The sequence below is a fragment of the Paroedura picta genome, chromosome 1 (assembly GCF_049243985.1).
Source record: "Paroedura picta isolate Pp20150507F chromosome 1, Ppicta_v3.0, whole genome shotgun sequence".
NCBI lineage: Eukaryota > Metazoa > Chordata > Lepidosauria > Squamata > Gekkonidae > Paroedura > Paroedura picta.
The window spans coordinates 5,817,731-5,841,597 of NC_135369.1; the positions used below are offsets into that span (position 1 = coordinate 5,817,731).

The 23,867-nt window shown below is 50.7% G+C and overlaps 2 protein-coding genes across 2 annotated transcripts; one reads left to right on the top strand and one right to left on the bottom strand.

Moving 5' to 3' along the window:
* Nucleotides 1-2,245: 2,245 nt before the first annotated feature.
* On the top strand, nt 2,246-11,836 carry LOC143829562 (acyl-coenzyme A thioesterase THEM4-like). Its single transcript, XM_077320692.1, has 6 exons — nt 2,246-3,004; nt 6,579-6,738; nt 8,125-8,299; nt 9,490-9,600; nt 10,346-10,470; nt 11,694-11,836. The coding sequence occupies exons 1-6, from the start codon at nt 2,867-2,869 to the stop codon at nt 11,735-11,737; spliced, it is 753 nt and encodes a 250-aa protein (XP_077176807.1). The 5' UTR covers nt 2,246-2,866; the 3' UTR covers nt 11,738-11,836.
* Nucleotides 11,837-12,674: 838 nt separating this feature from the next.
* Nucleotides 12,675-20,918, bottom strand: LOC143820619 (acyl-coenzyme A thioesterase THEM4-like). The gene is made up of 6 exons (XM_077304060.1): nt 20,903-20,918; nt 19,936-20,139; nt 18,402-18,570; nt 17,380-17,490; nt 15,471-15,595; nt 12,675-13,879 (listed from the first exon to the last, which is right to left on the bottom strand). The coding sequence occupies exons 1-6, from the start codon at nt 20,916-20,918 to the stop codon at nt 13,821-13,823; spliced, it is 684 nt and encodes a 227-aa protein (XP_077160175.1). The 3' UTR covers nt 12,675-13,820.
* Nucleotides 20,919-23,867: the final 2,949 nt, after the last annotated feature.

The following is a 23,867-nucleotide window of genomic DNA, read 5'->3' on the forward strand; positions in this document are numbered from 1 at the left end:
CACACAGACACACACGGGCCATGGAGTTGCACCCATAGGGCTGGCAGAAGGTCATTTCCAGGCTTCCCATGATGCCACACAGTTAGGAGAGCAGCAGGGAAGTGCCCCAAATCTACCCCAGAGCAGAGGTCTCTACAGGCTACTGAGTCAGCCATTTCCTGGGCTCCTGCAGCCGTCCCAGCCTGAGACAGGCCATGGGGAGGCTTCTGCAGGCAACTGGGAGCCCCATCTGGCTACCGGGCAGGCTGCTCCTGGGCCTCCTGCCCTTGCTTGCAGGATCTTGGGCTAGTGGGTGGCCATTTCTAGACTCCTGGGACCATTCCGCACCAGGATCTATGTGGCAAATTGGTTGCGGGACGAAAAAATGCCATTTTAAATAGTGGAATTCGTCATTATGCATACCTGCCTTTGTAGTGGAATCCAGTTGCGTTTCTCCCACAGGGTTCCGGTCTCAGCAAAAATTGCTAGCCAGGAAGCGATATTGCCGAGCTCGTCCCGCCTCCGGCCGTCAAGCAGCCAATGGGCGGCCATTAGCATGCTCCCAAACAGCCCCTTTCCCTTTAAGGAAGTTTAAAAAAAGAAAAAACACATGTTCCAACGAATCTGTGTTGATTCATTGCAACCCATCTAGGTAGCAGGTGGTGTTTGAGCTGCCGTTTCATCATTGCCACGCTCCCCCGAGTGAAACCCCCCCCCCCCGGCATTGGCACGATTTCCGGCCAAAAATACAGTAAAAAATAAAGGGAAAATAAACCAGCAAACGGGGCTGTGTGTTGTTTCGTGCTTAGTGACTTAAAACAGCTCTGCAGCCAGGGAAGCCTCACTGGGTAAACGAAGGCTTGCCGGTGCGTTGATCTCCGCTCACTCGGAGAAAAAAAAATGGCTATCACTTCGCCGGAAGATCAGAGGAGAGAGCTAAGGGGCGGGACTTTGCAGAAACCGCAACAATGGTAACGCACAGAACTTTTTCGCTAGTGTTGCTGATTGGTTGCAAGAGTGTAGCGGTTTCCGGAGGGTGAATCCACTTTTTGGGATTTCCCTGAAAGCGCTACAACAAAGCACTTTTTGCGGATCGGTTTCAGGAGTGTTGCAGATTGTCAACGACGTTGAGCATAATGGCAAAACTGTAGCGATTTCAATTTGTAACCATTGTGCTATTTTGGACGAGTGCGGAATGGCCCCTGCTGTTGCCCCAGTGAGGGCTGGGCTGTGGGGAGGCCTCCACAGGCAGCTGCGGGTCGTATTGGGCCAACGGGTGGCCATTTCCTGGCCTCCCACCCCCACCATAAGGATTTCAGGCAGCCAGACAGCCGTAGAAGGCATGCAAGGGCTCTTTGGGGCTGGCCTGCAGCCCAGCCTCTGTCCCCTGCTCTCCGGCTTGTTTAACTTTCGAAGTTGGGCCAGCCGAGTGGGCCAGTTTTTCTTCTGGCTGGAAGAAGGGGGAGTCGACCGGGGACAGGACAGGGTAGACCTAGCATTGGCCATCTGTGGGAGAGTGAAGGCTTCCTATTGTGGGCCTATGCCCACGGGTGGTCAATGCGGTAGGCAGCGAGTCATCCCAATATGTTTGGGTATCCTTATAATGGGGGAAGGTAAGAATCATAGTATCATAGAGTTGGGAGGGACCTCCTGGGTCATCTAGTCCAAGCCCCTGCACTATGCAGGACACTCACAACCCCATCGCTCATCCACTGTAACTTGCCACCCCTTAAGACTTTACAGAATCAGCCTCTCCGTCAGATGGCTCTCCAGCCTCTGCTTAAAAATCTCCAAAGATGGAGAACCCACCACCTCCCGAGGAAGCCTATTTCACTGAGGAACCGCTCTGACTGTCAGGAACTTCTTCCGGAGGTTTAGGCGGAATTTAGAATCATAGAATCCTAGAGTTGGAAGGGACCTCCTGGGTCATCTGGACGCAAAGTTTATTCTCTGTGAAGGAATATGTATGCACGTGGAAAAGCTTTACCCACAATACCCGCCTTCCATTCTTCAAAGTGCCTCTGGACGCCACCTGTGCTCAGCTTCTTCAGGCCTACCCAGCTCCTCCCCCCTCCCCCCCCCCCAATGCATCCAAGATTTACATAACTAAAAGCGCTCATAGCCAGCAAAACGCATGCAAAGCTCTTTGTGCTTTCTGGCGAGTCAGGATTTGCCAGAAACGGGACCCGGTTTCCCCATCTGCCCGTGGAGATCTCATGCGAATCCTGCCACCTGCCTGACTGTAATTACTGGGGGCCGAGGCCTGATTGGTCCATTTCCTCTGGCCAGGCATCACCTCATCGGCTGGCATTCAATTTATGCGCCTCGCGTTGATGCAAGGATGTTAAACGGGGCCTGAAGGCGTATGACTGCGGTCTCCGTGACGTGGCCCATGCCAGGGAGTTGGGGTTGGCCTGCTAAGCAACCCAGGTATAGGTTCTGCAGGTGGTTACATGTTGAGGGATCTCGCTGCCTTCTGCCTTTCTCAGTCAGTGAGCCCAAGATAACAAACATCGCCGAGGAGTGTTTCGGGACTCCCAGCATGGAGACTTGGGTTCAAATTACTACTTGGGGAGGAAGGTAGTTGGATCATCTCTTAGGGGACCTGCCTTGGAGCTCTCCCCCAGGGATAGAAGAGCAGGAAAGTAGGTGCAAAACTCCGGCTTTCTTGCAAGTCCAGCTAAGCGGCAGAACAAGAACGGTTTCACGGGAACACGTGACGTTTTGTGGGGAAATCTTTCGCATCTGGGAGGATCCGCCTGCCTACCGGCAGTTTCTGGGCTTGAGTCTTTTTCAGAAAGGGTGGAAGAAAATCAAAACAGAAATAAAGAGCAGTGTGGCTGCAGCACAGGTTTATTCCACAAGACATTCAGGCGAAGCCTCCAACATGAACGATGCACTGAAGAGCCACGGTCACCTGGCGAAGGAGCCGGACCAGCGGGTGACTCTGAGATGCGGTCCACGGGTCGTAATTTGTCGAAGGTTTGTGTCGTTTCCCGCCCGCCTGCCATTTTCGAATATTACAGTGAGTACTGGGGATATTATAAACAGGATTGGGGGGGGGGGGCAAATGCTGTGGCCTTAAAAATAAAAATATTGGAAAATTAAGCTTAAATGAAGACTTAAAAGATTGGCGGTGAATATTTCCTCCTTTTTTATATAGTCACAGTCAGAGTAGTTCATCTAGTCAGAGTAGTTCAGCAGTGCAATCGGCTGCCTAAGGAGGTGGTGAGCTCCCCCTCACTGGCAGTCTTCAAGCAAAGGTTGGATACACACTTTTCTTGGATGCTTTAGGATGCTTGGGGCTGATCCTGCGTTGAGCAGGGGGTTGGACTAGATGGCCTCTATGGCCCCTTCCAACTCTATGATTCTATGATTCTATATAGCGGATGGCATAATAGCTATTGCATTAAATTTTAGATTACGCTTCATAAAACCACGGAACAGATTCTTTTCAAGCCATGGTAAATGTAAAGGTATCCCCTGTGCAAGCACCGAGTCATGTCTGACCCTTGGGGTGACGCCCTCCAGCGTTTTCATGGCAGACTCAATACGGGGTGGTTTGCCAGTGCCTTCCCCAGTCATGACCGTTTACCCCCCAGCAAGCTGGGTACTCATTTTACCGACCTCGGAAGGATGGAAGGCTGAGTCAACCTTGAGCCGGCTGCTGGGATCGAACTCCCAGCCTCATGGGCAAAGCTTTCAGACGGCTGCCTTACCACTCTGCGCCACAAGAGGCTCTTCAAGCCATGGTAGAACGTAGCAAATGATTTCGTTGTAACATGTCATTTGGAAGATGTCATAAGGGTAATAGTAAGTTGTATGTATTATTTCAAATTTATATGTTTAAAAGATAAGAACACCTAAGTGATGACGGTATATGAAATTTTCTCTGCCTGGTCCGTCGGTTTATGATCCTCGTTATGTTTACTTATTTGTAGAGAGCCAGCTTGGTGTAGCGGTTAGGAGTGCGGACTTCTAATCTGGCAAATCGGGTTTGATTCCCCGCTCCTCCTCCTCCAAATGCAGCCAGCTGGGTGACCTTGGGCTAGTCACAGCACTGATAAAGCTATTATGACCAAACAGTAATATCAGGGCTCTCGCAGCCTCCCCTCCCTCACAAGGTGTCTGTTGTGGGGAGAGGAAGGGAAGGCGACTGTAAGCCACTTTGAGACTCCTTCGGGTAGAGAAAAGCGGCATCTAAGAACCAAATCTTCTTCTTCTTCTTCAGTAATCTCAGGGCTCTCTCAGCCTCTCCTCCCTCACAAGGTGTCTGTTGTGGGGAGAGGAAAGGGAAGGCGATTATAAGCCACTTTGAGACTCCTTCGGGTAGAGAAAAGCGGCATATAAGAACCAACTCTTCTTCTTTTTCTTCAGTAATCTCAGGGCTCTCTCAGCCTCTCCTCCCTCACAAGGTGTCTGTTGTGGGGAGAGGAAAGCGAAGGTGATTGTAAGCTGCTTTGAGACTCCTTCGGGTAGAGCAAAGCGGCATATAAGAACCAACTCTTCTTCATATCTCACCATTCCTGGCAGGGGCAAGGCGGTAATGCAATGGATTCAGAAAGCAATCATGCAGTTGATTGCTGATGCAAATGTAGTGCAGGTCAGGAAGAGATGGAAAGAAGTCATTATGTACATGGGGACTGGAGTATAGTGAAGGGGTTAAGAATATGACTTGTGATGTTCCTGATCAACTCACTAGGCAAAATCCAGGTGTGTAGCTGTGTCAGTCTGAAGCAGCAGAACAAATTTTGAGCCTAGGGGTACATTGAAGACCAACAACACTTTATTTAAGGTATAAGCTTTTGGGGGCATGCATTAATAAAACACTGTTGATCTTAAAGGTGCCACTGTCCTTAAACATAGTAGCCAACCAATTCACCTGGAGAGGCTACAACAGGGCGGAGAGGACCAGGACTTTGTAAGATCACCAGAAGAGTGAGGGTCCTTCTAGTCCAGCATCAAACAATGGCCAGACAGTCCCTCTGGAGGGTCAGCAACAGGGCAGGGAGGCCGAGGCTTTCCTAAGAATACCAGAAGAACCCTGTTGGATCAAACCAGTGAGGGTCCATCTAGTCCAGCATCCTGTCTCACACAGTGCCCAAAATGTTCCTCTAGAGAGCCAACAACCTGGCAGAGATGCTGAGGCCTTCATAAGAACATTAGATCATACCAGTGGCCCATCTAAGTCCAGTAGCCTGTCCCTCACAGTGGCCAACCTGTTCCTTTGGTGGTCCAAGAACAGGATAGAGAGGCCCTGCTGGTTCAGACCAGTGGCCCATCAAGTCCAGCCTCCAGCCTCCTGCCTCACAGAGTGGCCAACCAATTCCACTGGAAGGACAACAGCCATTTCTTAGAGGCTGTCTCCCTCGATGTCATCTCCTGGCTCTTGGAGGTGACCTGTCTCTGAAATGCAGGTGTTCAACTCAGGGCTTGCTCTTCTACAGCAGACCAACATGGCAGCCCTCTGGGAAGGACAGAGTCTGAGGAGGGGAAGGAGACCAGCAGGAATAGGATCCCACCCATCATTCCTTCAGAAGTTGTCTTTTTCTCCAGGAAGCTAAGCTGGGTTGGCTGTGGTCACCACTGTGGTGGGAGACCACCAAGTAAGTCCAGGGTCGCTGCTACCCAAAGGAAGCCGATGGAAGCCATCTTGGAGCGTCTCTCGCTAGGAGAACGCAGCCACAGCAGGAAGAATCAGACGAATGCCCCCAAAGTCCTCACTGACCCCTCCCTGGATCTTTCCACTGCTCCGGGGGGGGGGCATACCACCCACTATGGGAGCCTCTAAAGTAGACAGCCCGTACGCCCCCTTCCAACTCTGTCCTGTGATTCTATGGGAGTGTGTTAAAAGTGCATGGCTTAGTGCCTTGAGAGGGAAAAAAGCCTCTTACTGGCTTTTGGGGCGATCTTTAAACATACTAGGAGTCAGACAGGGGGCCAAACTCCAAAGAGACACTGGAGACCTACTGAGATGACATCACAAAGAGTTCACCTGTGTTGCCTTGACCGTTTATGCACTGGCAACTTCACTGCCCCACCCCTCTGTCAGGAGCACAGATCGGGGGTGGATGAGATGCACCAGGCCAAGTACTCCCCCATGTGAGTGCAGGAAGAGGTGGGGCAACCTGCCACAACTAAAACTCCAGCCTGCAGCCCGGCATGAATCCTCCAGTGCATAAACGGTCCTTGAGAGGAAAAAAAGCCTCTTACTGGCTTTTGGGGCAATCTTTAAACAGACTAGGAGTCAGAAAGGGGTCAAAGTCCAAAGAGACACTGGAACCTACTCACATGACATCACAAAGAGCTCACCTGTGTTGCCTTGAGAGGAAAAAAAACCCCTCTTACTAGCTTTTGGGGCGATCTTTAAACAGACTAGGGCCCAGTCTGCACACATAGGATAATGCACTTTCAATGCACTTTAGAAGTAGATTTTCCTGTTCTGCACAGGAAAATCCAGCTACCAAAGCACATTGAAAGTGCATTATCCTATATGTGCAGACTAGGCCTAGGAGTCAGAAAGGGGGCCAAACTCCAAAGAGACACTGGAGATCTACTCACCTCTCCTAAGTGCACCCCTCCTCTGCTTTCATTGACAGGCCTGCTTGTGCCAGTCCAGGCGGCGGAAGGATTACGCCCTCCCCAACCCCAGCTGGAGCCAGGACATGATGGATCAGTTCAACAAGTTTACGGAGCTGTGCAAAGACGGGACATGGATCAGGATCCCTTCTTACCGAAATGTGAAGTATGATATTGCAGGCAAGGCCTCCTTACATTTTTTTCCCCCACCAGAAATGTTTGCTGTCCGATACGGTGTCTTGTTAGGAGCCCTGCAATGTTTAGAACAAAAGGCGGGGGCAGGGAGAGCCAGGTTTGATTCCTCGCTACTCCTCCACATGCTGGGTGCCCTTGGGTATTCACAGCACTGATGGAACAGTTCTGACTGTGCAGTAATATCTGGGCTCTCTCAGCCTCACCCTCCTCACAGGGTGTCTGTTTTGGGGAAAGGAATGGTGAATGGATGCCACTTTGAGTCTTCTTCAGGCAGAGGAAAGTGGCATATAAGAATCAAATCTTCTTCTTCTTCAGTAATATCAGCCTCACCTCCCTCACAGGGTGTCTGTTGTGGGGAGAGGGAAGAGAAGGCGAATGTAAGCCACATTGAGATGCCTTCTGGTAGAGATAAGAACCAACTCTTCTTCAACAACAACTTTATTGGCCAGAGAAAGTGAGAGTTGTCTTGAAGATGCTCTGAGTTCTAGAATTGCACTCAGCAAGCAATCTGGTGAAGTCAACCTTGAAGGGCTGGTGTTAAAACGTCTAAGCAGCGGAGATGTAGTGTGCTCACTAGTAAATCAAGTGGGCACGGGTGAGGTTGCAATCGAAAAAACCCTGATCACATGTCCTAGGGATTTGTTTAAGATGGGCTCCTGCCTACTTCTTCTTGCTTCTGGAAGAGGAGATTAATGTGTGATTGGCTGAAGCAAGGAACAGTGTCCTCCTTTATAAGGCTCTTGGTTGACATGTGAGAAGTAACCTGTCTGCAGCCTAGCCACAAGAGGCTTGCAATGTACTGCTTTTGTAACTTTAAGCTTTTGTACTCTGCTCCAGTAAGGGGACTAAACCAGATGGATATGATATATTTTCTGTAAGTAATTTTTCCAGTAAAGATTCTCTCTTTTAAATCTCAAAGAGCCAGTTTGGTGTAGTGGTTAGGAGTACGGGCTTCTAATCTGGCGAGCTGCGTTCGATTCTGCGCTCCCCCACATGCAGCCAGCTGCGTGACCTTGGGCTCGCCACAGCACAGATAAAACTGTTTGAGCAGTGATATCAGGGCTCTCTCAGCCTCACCCACCCCACAGGGTGTCTGTTGTGGGGAGAGGAATGGGAAGGCGACTGTAAGGCGCTTTGAGCCTCCTTCGGGTAGGGAAAAGTGGCATATAAGAACCAACTCTTCTTCTTCTTCTTCAAAGTACTGTGAGTCTGGATCTGGGCCTCATCCACCAAAGTAACTAATAACTGCATATTTTCAAAATGCTGTTACTCAGCTGCGCTTTTTCTCAGGAGGGACTCGGGACCGAATCTAGTCTGAGAGTCCCAATACTGAGTCGCTGCCATTGTCTGTTGATTCTCACAACTCCACAGAATGGCTAGGCAAGAAACTCGAGGAAGAGGAGGAGGAGGAGACAGAGGCCCGCCTGTTCAGTAGGAATATTGACGTCGAAGGCCTGGGATTTGAATACGTAATGTTCTGCAACTTCACGGAGAAAAGGGTGGTGTGCCTTTTCCAGCCGGGTCCTTATCTAGAAGGGCCTCCAGGGTAAGGATTGAGAAATCAAGGAACAACTTGACTATAGACACCGTAGGTGTCACCAACGAAGAGTACTCACCTTCTTTATAGCCCTCATGGGTTGCCTTTGGATACCAGTGGAGGTCTTCTGCACCACCTTCTAGAGAAATCTGCCTTTGTGTTGCCATTTACCCCTAGTTGGGGCAGAGAAGCCTCTCGTGCAGAACTCCCATTTCCAAGCAGAGTCGGGAGGAAACCAAAATAGGGCAGCGCTGCAAGTGTGATAATGTCACTTCCGGGGAAAACTAGAACTGTTGTTTGGTAGGTCTAGGAATTGCTGGAAACGCCACTGTGAACCAATTCACCATAGAGTTTCTAGTGACTCCTAGAACTACCCCCAGAAGTCCCCCCCCCCAGAATTGACCTCATCATGCCTGCACCACTGTCCTGCACCATGTACCTGAACTCCAACCTTCCCACCAATTGTCAGGTTTAGCCTGAACACTCTAGTTTTATTAGATCTTCTGCCAAGAATATTGGGAACATCAGTTTCGTCTTCCTTCTCTGCTATTTTGCCAGGCTTTTCTCTTTCTTTTCCATCTGTGTCTCCAAAAGAAGCTGGCCCGTCGAACCCAACTCTGTCTCAAGGTCCTGCAATCCCCCTCTGTCCGTTTTACCTGCAATCCACTCTTGGAATTATTCCGTGCTTAGAAGTATGGTGTTGACATAAACCGATGTAATATTGAATCAGCCACTGGAGGGAGCACAACATTCTCCTCCAGCTCTGTGTGATGGTCTGTTTCAGGGGTGGCCAACCTGTGCCTCGCCAGATATCGGTGGACTACAATTCCCATGTGCCAGCAGGGGCTTATGGGAATTGTAGACCATGGGCATCTGGAGTCTCAGTTTGGCCACCACTGGCCAGCATGGTGTAGTGGTTAGGAGTGCGGACTTCTAATCTGGCGAGCTATGTTTGAATCTACACTCCCAAACATGCAACCAGCTGGGTGACCTTGGGCTCGCCACAGCACTGATAAAACTGCTCTGACCAAGCAATAATACCAGGGCTCTCTCAGCCTCACCCACCTCATAGGTTGTCTGTTGTGGGGAGAGGAAAGGGAAGGCGACTGTAAGCAGCTATGAGACACCTTCGGGTAGAGAAAAGCGGCATCTAAGAACCAACTCTTTTTCTTCTTCTTCCTTTTCCTGTTCCTTTTCAGTTGTGTGCATGGTGGTTCTGTCGCAACTGTTCTTGATAACAACCTGATGGGGTGTGCGTTCATAACCTTTGGTGGCGCTTTAATGGCTAATCTCAACATCACATTTAAGAGGTGAGCAGATCCTGGTGTACTGTTAATATTGATGACCAGTCTAATAGATACATGAATAAATGAATAAATGAATATTTTTGAATGTTTAACCCGCCCTTCCCTAAACATTCAGGGAGGGTAACAACATATTACATACTCTGGAGCACATTGATGAGCTCTGCTAACATTGGTATTGGAACCAGACGGCCAAGATAGCTAAGATGGAGAGGAGTTTTCCCATGTCCCCTTAGTCCGCTGACGATATGGAGTCCTCTGAAGAAAATGGCAGCTTTGTATGGTATACCCTGTTGCACCACGTCCCTGCTGAGGCATATCCTCTTTTCAAACTCCCCCCTCCCCAGGCTCCATTCCCAAATCTCTATCTAGGACATCCTAAGGCCTTTCCTGTATTTTCTTCACTTGTAAGTTCCTATTTCTTTGGGGAGGACGGGGTTCCCCCTCCTGTTCTGCATCAGGTTCGCTCCCTCTAGTGGCCGATTCGATATTACATCGGTTTACGCCCTGCATAAAAACCAGCAGTTGAAAGCTGATGGAAGAGATGACTGACACAAACCGTTGTCATATTGAGTTGACCACTGGAGGGAGGAATGGAAAATTTGCTTCCCTCCAAGAAGCAGGAACTTAAAAGGAGAAGGCAGAAAAACTAGGAGTTACCCTCAGGACACCATGTGGGGATGGGAAGCGGATTTCAGCTTTGATACAGGAAAACGGAGAGGAGTGACAAGGAAGTGTTTTCCCCCTGCAGCCCCATCCCCCTGGGCACGGTAGTCCTGGTGGAGAGCAAAGTCGAGAGATTGGAAGGGAAGAAAATGTTTACCTCCGGCCTAGTAAGGAGCCCCGATGGGGAGACCATCTATGCAGAAGCCACAGGTAAGTGGTTCCAGCACCCTCCTCCCTATGGTACTGTGAGCACACAGTGCCCTCTGACAATTTCCCTATCTTTAGGAAGTGGGTGGGGCCAGGTGGTAATTTTGCCCAGCAAGGCATTTGATTGGCCTTTGGAGATTTGTTTGGCGTTGCAGTTTTTTTTTCTCCTTCAAAACATTGCTTTGGCAGCAGCTGCCACTGCACAGCACAGGGACCCTTGCCCCTCGGCTGCTTATGAGCTGGCTGGTGATTGGAGGGAAGAATTATCCCCAAAGCAAAGGAAGAACACCCAACATATCAGTGATGTGGCTACAAAATTTCAACATGACCCAAAAGTGATGTAGGGATGTTGGGGACACTGGGGCGATGCTCCAGTTATTTGGGGAAAACTACAAGGTATAGCAGATAACTTCCACATTCAGAGGCACTCCATGCCCTGTGGCTGGCCCTGCAGAGGAACTGGCTGGCCCCTGTGGGAGATGGGAGGCTGGACTGGAGGGACCCTCCATGGCCTGACCCAGCAGGGCTCTTCTGAGGGTCTTCTCGGGGGAAGGCCTCTGCCTCTCTGCCCTGTGGCTGGCCCTGCAGAGGAACTGGCTGGCCCCTGGGGGAGACGGGAGGCTGGACTGGAGGGACCCTCCCTGGCCTGACCCAGCAGGGCTTTTCTTGGGTTCCTATCAGGAGAAGGCCTTGACTTCCCTGCCCTATTGCTGGCCCTCCAGAAGAACTGTCTGGCCCCTGGGTGAGATGGGAGGTTGGACTGGAGGGACCCTCCCTGGTCTGACCCAGCAGGGCTCTTCCGAGGATTATAAAGGCCTCGGCCTCCCTGCCCTGTTGCTGGCCCTCCAGAAGAACTGTCTGGCCACTGTGTGAAGCAGGGCTCTTCTTAGGTTCTTATGAAAGCCTTGGCTTCTTGGCTTCTATAGCCTGTGGTTGGCCATCTGGAGGATCTGGTTGGCCACTTTGCAAGAAGGGATCCTGGATTAGGTCTGATCCAGCAGGGCTCTCCTCGTGGTCTTACAGGGAACATCCACATTCGGAGACACTAATCCGCTGAACCCCAAAGGTATGAAGCAACACCTGGGGAAGATAGGAACTGGTTGGCCACTGTGTGAGACAGGATGCTGGACTAGATGGACCTCTGGTCTGACCCAGCAGGACTGGGTCCTTATGTTCATTCTCTCTCTCTCTCTCTCTCTCTCTCTCGTTTTCCTCTCCCTGTCTAGCTCTGGTAATCCTACTGGATTCAAAGAAGTTCTCTCATCTGTGAGTGTTTGCCGGGCCACATCCTGAAACTTGCAGTTTGTCATGTTGGTTGAAGCCTGCTAAACTCCCAGTGTGGATCACTCGCTCCCCCGCCACTCCAGGACTACCAGTCGAACTCGTCGGTCTCCAATGTGCTAAGGCTGTTGCAGAGATGGCCGAGGGATTTCTACCTCCTCCTTCCTCCAGCACCGAACTGAATTTCGCTGCTTGAAAAAAGAGGCATTCTCCGAAGATAATCTGATTTTGCAAGTTCCTAGAGGAAAGGGATGCCAGCCTCCAGGTGGGACCTGGGGATCCCCCAGATTTACAGCTCATCTCCAGACTACCAAGTTCAGTTCCTCAAGAGAAGAGACATGTTTTGGAGTAGGCTCTCCCAACCATGGTACTAAGGTACCAGGCAGTACCGTGAAGACCCCTCAATGGTCACCTCGGGGGCGGTTTTTTTCAAAATGGCGGCCAGTGAGGGTCTTCCCACCCTGTGAAAGAAAACGGGTTTCTTAATTTTTAAAAAATTCTCCCCTTATTTGGGCAGGTATACCCACACTCTCTGAAAATGCCAGTTACTTTCCTGGAGGGCGTTGGAAGGGGAGGATCCCTGGCCAAGACTCCATCACTTCCAGGAGAACGTGGCCAGCGTTCTTCTCCGTACCTTGAACCCTGAACAATATTTCAGCAGTGCCTCCTCGGTCAAAAGGTTGAAAGGCTGCTCTGGACCGTGGCCTCTATACCATTATATTCCATAGAGGTCTCTGCCCTCCCTAGGCTCCTAGAATATAGCTCCATTAGAGGGCAGACTTTATGGCACGGGGGGCCAAACAGTGGACCTCCAGATGTCCATGGACTACAATTCCCATGAGTCCTGGGAATTGTAGTCCATGGGCACCCAGAGAGGCCCTTGACCCTCTCTGCTCTGTGGCATTATATCCCCCTCGGTCCCCTGCCCTCCACCAGGCCCTCTTCCCCAGGCAACCCCACATCAGAAGAAACAATGGGCCAAGGGAATGCTGTCTGTTTCTTTTGCATCGTACTTAATATTAAAGCAGTGATCTTTTGATGTTATCTCTAGTGCAAATTCTTGGCTGGCTCCTCAGCTGCTAAAGGTGGATTCAGATCCCAGAGAACGGGTGAAACCTAACCATATAGCGTGTTACCTGGATGTCCAGCTGTACTTCAGTGGTGGAATAGTGCTATAAGTCACCACTGGCTTACGACAACCCCACAGGGTTTTCTGGAAGAGAGAGCTTCAGAGGCGGTTTGCCATCTCCAGCCTCTGTGGAGCAACCCTGGACTTCCTTGGGGAGGGGCGGGAAGTGGGGCCTCACTTCCAAGTACTAACCAGTTTGGTGACATGATTAAGAGCGGCGGTTTCTGATCTAGCAAGCCAGGTTTGACTCTCCGCTCCTCCACATGCAGCCAGCTGGGTGACCTTGGGCTAATCACAGCACTGATAAAGCTGTTCTCACAGAGCAGTAGTATCAGGGCTCTCTCAGCCTCACCTCCCTCACAGGATGTCTGTTGTGGGGAGAGGAAAGGGAAGGCAAATGGAAGCCGCTCTGAGACTCCTTCGGATAGAGAAAAGTGAGACATAAGAACCAACTCTTCTTCTCCTTCAGTAATATCAGTGATATGGTGAATAAAAGGGTGGGGTTGATTGTAATGGTTGTGGCTGACTGGATTGGTGAACAATCTAGGCAAGGGGGGTGGGGATGTCCCTGGGTTCTGGGTGATGATATTGGGAAGATTTCTGAATGTAGGAGGAAAGCTTGGTCTGTTTAGCCTGGAGAGGAGACGACTGGGGGAGCTTGGTCTGTTTAGCCTGGAGAGGAGACGACTGAGAGGGGATCTGAGCATGCCAAAAAATGGGATTTCAGCTCCTGGAATGCTCGCTTTGTGTAACAGAAAACAGCTCCTGGCCAGAATAAACTGGAGTCAGGCTGGCAAAAGAGGCACAGACGGTGCATTCTTTGCCACGTTATGCAAGTTCATATCCGGAAGGACGTCTGCAGGGGCAGAGATCTTGACAGAGAACGTGCCTCGGTCTGTTCATAACCACCTGGTTCCTGGTCCCTCCGTTGTACTCGGTTGGGTTACTTGGAGCGCTCTGGCGGCTGGGACCTCTCCTGTGAAGCTAGCTGGATGAACAGTGCTAAAATGAGAGAGAAGAGGCAAAAAGAAAAAGTGAGATAGTCTGTCCCTAGCAGTGGAAAAGAGCAAGAATCCAGGAACATCTTAATGCCGGGTTTCTCAACCAGGGTTTCCCGAATGGGTGCGAGTGAGTTAATTTTTTATCTTTTACAACTGTTAAATATTTCCTGGGTGATGTGACCATCTATGGTCATGTTGAACTGCCTCTCCTCCCAAAATGGCCAAGGATGGTCCTGGAGGAGGAGGGGGGAGGCGAAGGGCCCTGGGTGGGCGTGTTCACAGCTGTGCTTCCTAACCATATTTCTGCACAATTGCGCCCCTGCTGGGGTTTCTCAAAGCCGGAAGAATGTCTCAAGCGTTTCTCAACAGTAAGAAAGTTGAGAAAAGCTGCCTGAAAGACAAACCAACTGTAGAAGCTTTTTTAAGTCACTGCTCATGTCTTCAAATTCAAGTGTAAGCTGTTCGTATTCCATCTGAAGTCTCACTTAACAGGTCATTTAGACCAGTGGATGTCAACCCCCGGTCCGTGGCCCGGTGGTGGTCCGAAAGAAGCCTCTCCACCGGGCTGCAGTGGAGGAGAGGGAGGCGCCTCCCTCCCCCTCCGCAGCGTGGCACTCTGCGTGGAGGGAGGTGTGGCCGCTGGCATGCCAGCGGGCGCAAACGCGCTTGCGCAGAGCTCCGCACAGGCGCGTCGCTTCGCGCATGCATGTTTGCGCACAACTGTCTGCGCATGCGCATTTGCATGGAGCTGCCATGCGTGTACGGCGGTGCCGGGCCGCCCTCTCCCTTCCACCCCTGCTAGTGGCCCCCAGCCTTAAAAAAGGTTGGGGGCCGCTGATTTAGCAGGCACACAAACAAAGGTGCTTTAACTCTGGTTCAAAACCTGTTGGTTCTTGGGCAGCTCTGTCTCACTCCTCTCACTCACCCCGCCCCCGCCATCGTGTAATCTCAAGGGCACAGCGAGCTCTAGCAGCTTCGTATGCGGTTCATATTCAATTGTGCAACCAGCCATTTGGCTTCTAATGCCACGAGTCATTTACATACGTAAGTTCTTGACGAGAGCCCAATAATGTACCAGTAACCCAATAATAATGCACTTCCCCACATGCAGCCAGCTGGGTGACCTTGGGCTCGCCACGGCTCTGATAAAACTGTTCTGACCGAGCAGTGATATCAGGGCTCTCCCAGCCTCACCCACCTCACAGGGTGTCTGTTGTGGAGAGAGGAAAGGGAAGGGGATTGGAAGCCGCTTTGAGCCTCCTTTGGGTAGGGAAAAGCGGCATATAAGATCCAACTCTTCTTCTTCTTCAGTAATATCAGGGCTCCCTCAGCCTCCCCTCCCTCACAGGGTGTCTGTTATGGGGAGAGGAAAGGGAAGGTGACTGGAAGCCGCTTTGAGACTCCTTCGGGTAGAAGGAGGGGCTGAGTACAGCTCTATGCAGAGGTTGTTCCCCAGTCATGGGGCAGCCACCAATAAGGCCCTGTCTCTCTCACGCCCACCAGATGAGCTTCTTTGATTGGTGGAGCAGTCAGGAGGGCCTCCCCTTTGATCTTTATACCCATCCAAGCTTTGGGGGAAGTCAAGCACTTACCTGTGGCTTCTGCGTGAAGGGTCTCTCCATCGACACTCCACACCTGGCCAGAGAATAACACTTTCCTCCCCTCCACCTTGTCTAGTTTGCTCTCTGTCAGGATGACCGATCCCAGCGGGACAGGGCTGCAAGAGGAATCATCGAATCACAGAGCTGGAAGGGGCCTCCAGGGTCATCTAGTCTAACCCCCCACAGAAGGCCGGAAACTCACAACTACCCGCTCATCTACAGTGACTTCAATTTCATGCCCAGCTGATGCCCTGAAAACCAGAATCCCAAGTCAGTCTGGGCTGGAGGAAATTCGACTTCTGATCCCAAATTGGCGATCAGCATTCCCCTGGGTGTTATGTCTGCGGGCATTTGGCTACTGATGCAAATGAGGGCTTCTGTCATCCAAGGAACAAACCAATCAAAGGAACCTGATTGCTCTGCTTAGGGCCCATCAAATTGCTCTGTAATCGGATTGCTCTGCTTAGAGCCAATCAGAAACCAAGAGCTCACAGCCTTGACTCTCCATTATACAAGAGCATTTGCCTCATTATATTTTCAAACATTAATAAGGACGGACTCATTGCCAGTGACGAAAGCCACACTGAAAACGGAAAACAAATGAATCTAGAGACCGTTTTGGCAGAGTCAAAGTCTAAATAAATGAGATAAGAGACTTTTTATCTTCTTATACTTAATCAAGCCACTGGACAGATTCAGTCTCTCCTTTGTTACAATTTTGGAATCGTCCACTTTTTTCGTGCAGTACTTAGAGCCAATCAGAGGCAGCAGCTGGCTGCCTGGAAGGTAGAAAAGTGCCTGAGTTTGCCTGTTTTTCTCTGTTCAGTAGTTTTAGTCTGTTGCTGGAGTTGCTAAACAAAAAGAGCTGTTTTGAAGACTTGGAGTCTGTGATCGCTGAACCCGCAGACTTAATACTGGGACAAGGATGGGATCGCTGTCCTAGGCAGCCTGCCCTGGGAAGTGACGGGCCACAAGAGCCAAGCACTGACACAGTCCCTTCTGCCCACCCACTCATCATCTGCCTACATTCACATCTCCTTCTTGATAAAACCTGGCTTCCTGTCCTGGCCGGATCAGGAAAAGGGAAGGAACTCAAGCAGTGGAGAAGGAGGAAGAGAAAAACATTCAGGACTGGGGTTTGGTATAGCCAGGAACATCCACTCTGGCCTGCCCAGGCTACCTGGATATCCTCAGATCTCAGAAGCCAAGCAGAGCCAGCCCTGGTCAGAATTTGGAAGAGAGGCCACCACGGAATAACAGTGATTCTACGCAGAGGAGGCCAACTTGCCTTGAAAACCCTATTTGACTACCTTTTTAACCCTATTTAACTACCTTTTTGACCCTATTTGACTACCTATTTAACTCTGATTTTCTTTTGTTGTGCTGCTTCAGACCAACACAGCTACCCACTTGAATCTGCCTTATTTATACTCCTCCTTTCTCATGCACATGCTGGCAGGGGGGCTCCTGGGACTTGTAGTCCATGGATACCTAGAGAGCAACAGTTTGGCCATCCCAGCCTTACGGAGTTGCTGTAATTCGGCTGCATCTTCTCTCCAGCCCATTTCCTCAAAAAGGCACGGAAAGATGGGCTGCGTTCAGGCTGGGCCGCTTCACTTCCGGAGGACGCCAAATAAGGCTCGGCTGTAACCGGACTACAAAAGCCAGTCCTTGCTCATGAGCAGCCTCTTGCCCCAGCGGCCCAAGCCAGCACAGTGGAAGGCTTTTGCAACCCATAATCCCGAAGAAGTCACGGCTTGCAAGCAACCCATAATCTCGACACAGGAAATGCGGAAAGCTGACTCAAACAGCTCCCTCCCCACTCCGTTCTGCCTGGTCTGTCCCCAGTTCTTGGCTCAGCTCAGGACATTCACCCCCCTTCCTCCCCAAAGGGCCTTACTTCTTGTAGTTTATGTTCAGGTTTACGGTCATTATTTGGCCCACGAAGGACAAGGCGCAGCCCACAAAGGTGGTGTCCAGGATGGCAGCAATGCAGCCCCCGTGTGCAAACCTGGAGGAGGGAAAGGAAAGGACAAGAGAAGAAGGAGGAGGAGAGTTGGGTTTTATACCCCGCTTGTCGCAATTCGCTATTATGAGGGAAGGCTGGAGCATTTAGGACTTTTCAGTTTAGGAAAGAGATCACGAAGGGGTGGGAGGAGACATGCGAGAGATTTATAAATGACTGGGAAGAGCTGGCGAAGAGAACTTTCTCCCTCCCCCTCCTCTCCCAAAATACTGTAACGCAAGGGGCATCCAAGCACACTGAATACAAGGAGATTTCGGAACAGACAAAAGAGGAATTCTTTCTTTTTGCAATGAGCGATAAAAAAGAACATGGAATGGACTGCCATCTATCGGTGATTACTGGCCACGGCAACTGAAGTCGCTAAGCTTCTCAGTCCGAGAGGCAGGAGGCAACATTAGGGGAAGGTCTTGGCCTCTTTGCTTTGTTCTTGGCTGTCCAGAGGAACTGGTTGGCCACCGCATGAGGCAGGAGGCTGGACTAGAGGGACCCTGACTGGTCTGACCCAGCAGGGCTCTCCTGATGTTCTTAGGAAGGCCTTGGCATCTCTGCCCTGTTGCTGGCCTTCCAGGGGAACTGGCTGGCTGCTGGGTGAGACGGGAGGCTGGACTGGATGGACCCCTGGTCTGACCCAGCAAGGCTCTTCTGGTGTTTTTAGGAAGGCCTCGGCCTCTCTGCCCTGTGGCTGGCCCTGCAGAGGACCTGGCTGGCCCCTGTGTAAGATGGGAGGCTGGACTAGATGGACTAGATGGACTGCAGGTCTGATCCAGCAGAGCTCTTATGTTCCTAGTTGGATTTATATATATACCACATTGTGAATTTTTTCCTGGAGTACGGTAGTCCAGTCCCCTCCCCCCTCCCCACCCAATTAAGGAATTTCAGGCCATATCAAGACTTACCCTGGGGGTCCTTCCAGGTAGGGTCCCAGCTGGAACACAGAGATTGTCTTATTCTCCAAGGAGTTCAGGAACATAACATACTCAAAACCCTTGCCTTCTTCATCCAGGTTTCGGAGGAACATCCTTCTATCGTGGTTCATCTTCTGTGCGTGTTCTAGCCTCACCCTTTCTGTGGAGGCAGGAAGAAGAGATAATAGTGAGGCGTAGTGGTGGACCTCCTGATGGCCCCTGGGTTTGGGAACACTGTATGACACAGAGTGAGGGGCTGCATGGGCCACTGGCCTGATCCAACATGGTTTCTCTTAAGGGGCAAGAGCAGGAAGGCTTCTGGAGTTCTGGCCCTTCTGGTGGACCTCCTGATGGCTCCTGGGTTTTGGCCACTGTGTGACACAGGGTGTTAGACCAGATAGGACCTTGATCTGATCCAACATGGCTTCTCTTATGTTCTCATGTTTGGGGCAGTGATGCTCTGTCTTCTTGGTGCTTCGGGGGCAGGAGGGCTTCTGGAGTTCTGGCCCTGCTAGTGGACCTCCTGATGGCTCCTGGGATTTGGCCACTGTGTGACACTGGGTGTTAGACAGATAGGACCTTGATCTGATCCAACATGGCTTCTCTTATGTTCTCATGTCTGGGGCAGTGATGCTCTGTCTTCTTGGTGCTTGGGGGGCAGGAGGGCTTCTGGAGTTCTGGCCCTGCTGGTGGACCTCCTGATGGCTCCTGGGTTTTGGCCACTGTGTCACACAGGATGTTAGACCAGATAGGACCTTGATCTGATCCAACATGGCTTCTCTTATGTTCTCATGTCTGGGGCAGTGATGCTCTGTCTTCTTGGTGCTTGGGGGGGCAGGAGGGCTTCTGGAGTTCTGGCCCTGCTGGTGGACCTCCTGATGGCTCCTGGGTTTTGGCCACTGTGTGACACAGGGTGTTAGACCAGATAGGACCTTGATCTGATCCAACATGGCTTCTCTTATGTTCTCATGTTTGGGGCAGTGATGCTCTGTCTTCTTGGTGCTTGGGGGGCAGGAGGGCTTCTGGAGTTCTGGCCCTGCTGGTGGACCTCCTGATGGCCCCTGGGATTTGGCCACTGTGTGACACTGGGTGTTAGATCAGATAGGACCTTGGTCTGATCCAACATGGCTTCTCTTATGTTCTCGTGTCTTCTTGCTGCTTGTGGGGCAAGAGTGGGAGGGCCCTGCTGGTGGATGTCCTGTTGGACCCAGTCAGGATACATCACTGATGTGAGCCCATATGGCTTCTCTTACATTGTGATGTCTGGGACTGGTTGGGCCATTGGCCTGACCTATCCGCGCTCACCTATGGAAGCTTGACAGGTGACCTAGAGCCCATCATGGTCTCTTTGCCTGACCTACCCTCACAAGATTGCTGTTGTGACGATTAGGTGGGGAAGGGGTGGGGGAACTCAAAAGCAGCTCTGGGTCCCTGATAAGGAAGAAAAGAGGGCATAAAGAAAATAGGATGTGGAGCTTTTAAGTGGGACGGAAAAGGGCATGTGTGTAAATCAACCTGTCCTTGCCTGGCAAATGATCCAGGACGTCCCTGTAGGAGGGCAATCTTTCCCACGTCCCGTCTTTGGACATCTCCGTGTACTTCTTGTACTGAGCCATCAGATCTGGGCTCCAGGTAGAGTTGGGGAGGGAATAGTCCTTGGCCTCCTTGGACTCACTGAGATGAGCCTGAAAAGAAAAATTGGGGATGGGAGAGAAAGGACAGGTCAGCACTAACAAGAGCCGGACGGGAAGGGGAAAGGGGGACGAGGCTCAGCACGTTTGAACAAAGCGTGTTGTCCTGTTCCGAATCCGACCACTGGTCTATCAACCTATCGTCTATCCAGATGGATATAGTCCCATTGTATACGGCACTGGTCAGACCACACCTGGAGTACCGTGTGCAGTTCTGGAGGCCTCACTTCAAGAAGGACGTAGGACTGCCAGTGAGGGGGAGCTCACCACCTCCTTAGGCAGCCTATTCCACCTCTGAACTACTCTGATGGTGAAATTTCCCCCCCCCCCCGATATCTAGCCTATATCGTTGTACTTGTAGTTTAAACCCATTACTGCGCGTCCTTTCCTCTGCTTTCCCTTTTCTTTCTTAGTTCCTCTTGAAGTTCTTTGTTCATCCAAATAGGCTTCTCAGAGCTCCTTGTCAGGAATCAGCCCGTGGAGTCCCAGGTGAAAGCGCATCCGAAATCCAACAGCCAGTTGCAAATTCCAAAAGTGGCTTTATTAGGCAAAAGTCCACAGTTCGCTAAAGCAGGCCAAGATCTTCCTAAGCAAAGATCTTGATAATAACAAAGTACAAGAGGAATAAACGGGGTAGTTATAGGGCTCACCAGATAGGGGAGGGGGACCGAAGGCATTTCGGCGGGAGAGCAGAAAAGGTGACAAGAGAAAGCCTGTTCCCAAGCGACCAGATGGCCAGGAACCTTATCAAGCGGTTGGCACTTTGTTGAGACTTTGAGTTGTCTCCGCAAGGACACTTACAGTAAGATTGATGCATTCGGTCGGAGCCTCACCCACTGGGAAAGGAAGGGAGTGAAGTTCTCAAAGGACAGGTTTATTGCTTTACGGCCTTGGCCAGAGCCCGCCGGAGAAGGCAGGGAAGTGTGAGAATATGCAGAGATGGAAAGAGCCAGGATGGCATGAATCGGGGGGGGGGGGTTCATGACACTCCTGCGGTGTTTTCGTCTTTCTGCGATAGTCATTGATTGAGCATGCAATAGCTCTTGTTTGAGTAGCGCCCACCCTTCACATGCTCCCTTCCCTTCCAGCATTCTCGTCCATGGTATGACACTCATCATGTCTCTGAGTTTATCAAAGTTTGCCCTACGAAAATCCAACATCTGCGTCTGGCTACAAGCTTCATTGCCCCCCCTCCCCCATCTCAAAAGGAATTCTATGAGGACATCCTGGCAAATAGATGGGGAAGAAATGGAGGTAGTGACAGATTTTATTTTCCTGGGCTCCAAGATCACTGCAGATGGGGACTGCAGCAAAGAAATTAAAAGACGCTTGCTCCTGGGGAGGAAAGCTATGGCAAATCTAGACAGCATCCTAAAAAGCAGAGACGTCACCCTGCCAACAAAAGTGCGTTTAGTCAAGGCTATGGTCTTCCCAGTTGCAATGTATGGCTGTGAAAGTTGGACCATAAGGAAGGCCGAGCGTCAAAGAATTGAGGCTTTTGAACTCTGGTGCTGGAGAAGACTCTTGCGAGTCCCTTGGACTGCCAGGCGAACAAACCGGTCAGTCCTAGAGGAGATCAGCCCTGGCTGCTCCTTAGAAGGCCAGATCCTGAAGATGAAACTCAAATACTTTGGCCACCTCATGAGAAGGAAGGACTCCCTGGAGAAGAGCCTAATGCTGGGAGTGATTGAGGGCAAAAGAAGAAGGGGGCGACAGAGAATGAGTTGGCTGGATGGAGTCACTGAAGCAGTAGGTGCAAGCTTAAATGGACTCCGGGGAATGGTAGAGGACAGGAAGGGCTGGAGGATCATTGTCCATGGGGTCGCGATGGGTCAGACACGACTTCGCACCTAACAACAACAAATGAGGACATGGTCACTTACAACTCTTATGCGATCCAACATGAATGTGTATTGTGTGTTAATTATGCTCACGTACTGCTTCCCTGTTCCAAATATTCCTTATTAAAAAATCTCTTATTCTCTGCAGGCCCTTGCTCGATCACTCTTTGTAGGTTTTTTCTCTTCTCCCCCACCCCCAGCTTTTAAAAGTGAGATAAATGCCAAGAACCCCCATCCGAGCATTAGAAGGCAGAGTATTAGATGGTATTAGAGTATTTAACGGTGTGAAAAGAAGCAATTCCTTTTTGCGCATCTGGAATGTAATGCTAAATCCTTTTTATTTAAAACATTGATGTCACCTTTCGACCCATTTTGGCCCAGGGATCTTGAAGGTTGCTTTTGCTATGACTAGCCCAGGGTCACCCCGCTGGCTGCATGTGGGGGAACGGGGAATCAATCCCGGCTTGCCAGATTACAAACCGGCCAGAACAGCCCAATGTCAGAGTATAAATTAAGCTGACTGGCAACAAATTCACAACAGACAGATACTGATTCCTATAGGTCACACGTGCATGAGTTACATGTACCCAGCTGTCATATTTCGACCTTGACAGACGTCCTTGACCTCAGAGGTCAGTATTAAGCACCCACAAATATTTTAAAAAACACAGATCCCATAAAGATACATATGTACAATGGCTATCACGCATCAGGGGGGAACAACATCCTGTAGTTCAGGGGTAGCCAACCTGTGGTCCTCCAGATGTTCATGGACTACAATTCCCATGAGCCCCTGCCAGCAAACACTGGCAGGGGGTCATGGGAATTGTAGTCCATGAACATCTGGAGAACCACAGGTTGACTACCCCTGCTGTAGATGACAAAAATATTTCAGGGTTAGTACAGATATTCTCATATTTGTGCTATAAAGATATCCAAAGACTTGAACCAGGACAGGACAGGATGTTCTTAATAACTGTATGATCAATCAGAAGGCTGCACTAATTTTCTTTGCCACCACACCATACAAGGGACTGCCAGTTCAATAAAGAGCCATTGTTGAATCATTTGCAAACTGCAGCACCATCCCAGAACTGCCCCCCCTACCCCCCAAGGAAGATTTAGGCAACGGTGTGGTCAGGTGACCACGTTCTGGCTTCAGGCCTCACTGAGTACCAGTGACCAGAGAGCCATCAGAACCAGCTGTCCATCCTGCTGGGCCAATTCTCTCTTTTCTCTTATTGAAGTACAATCGTCTTGGGTCACTGACATTCTTGGACCACCCAAAGCCCTTGACAAAACCCTTGCCTCTGGCAAAACACAGCCCATGTTCACCTCCCGATCCTCACGGTACTCACAACGGAAGCCAGCAAAGCCCTACGGCAGGCCAACGCTTGAGGTCTGCATCTAGGCATTGCCTGGCGAGCCAGCCCGGCGATGGTCAGCCTGCAGCTCCTGAGCATGAGATGCATCGTGAAGACTTCAGTGTGCCAACCTCCATGGGCCGGGCTTTAGTAGATCTTCTGGCTAGAACTAGTGGGGTCAGTGGGCAGGCCAATAGGAGAGAACGTGCCAGTGAATGATGAAAGCCCGTTCACGTTTTGGCAAAGAGATTGGGTGGTTTGCCAAATAGCTTTTAGAGAGTTTATCTCGGTTGGGAATCAGTGAAATCGGAGCTCCCACGTGGGGTCTGCTTCGGGGCGGTGGACTGGATGGCATTATACTCACAGAGGTCCCCTTCCCCGCCCCAAACCCTGGCCCCTCCTCAGGCTTCACCCCTCAAATCTCCAGGAATTTCTCAACCCACAGTTGGCAAGCCGAATGGAAGAGCCAAATCAATTTCTTTTCACCCTCTGATGATGATGGCCGGTGGGAGCGATCGAGAGCTGTCACGAAGTTTGGCATAATGTGTATAGGTCATGGAG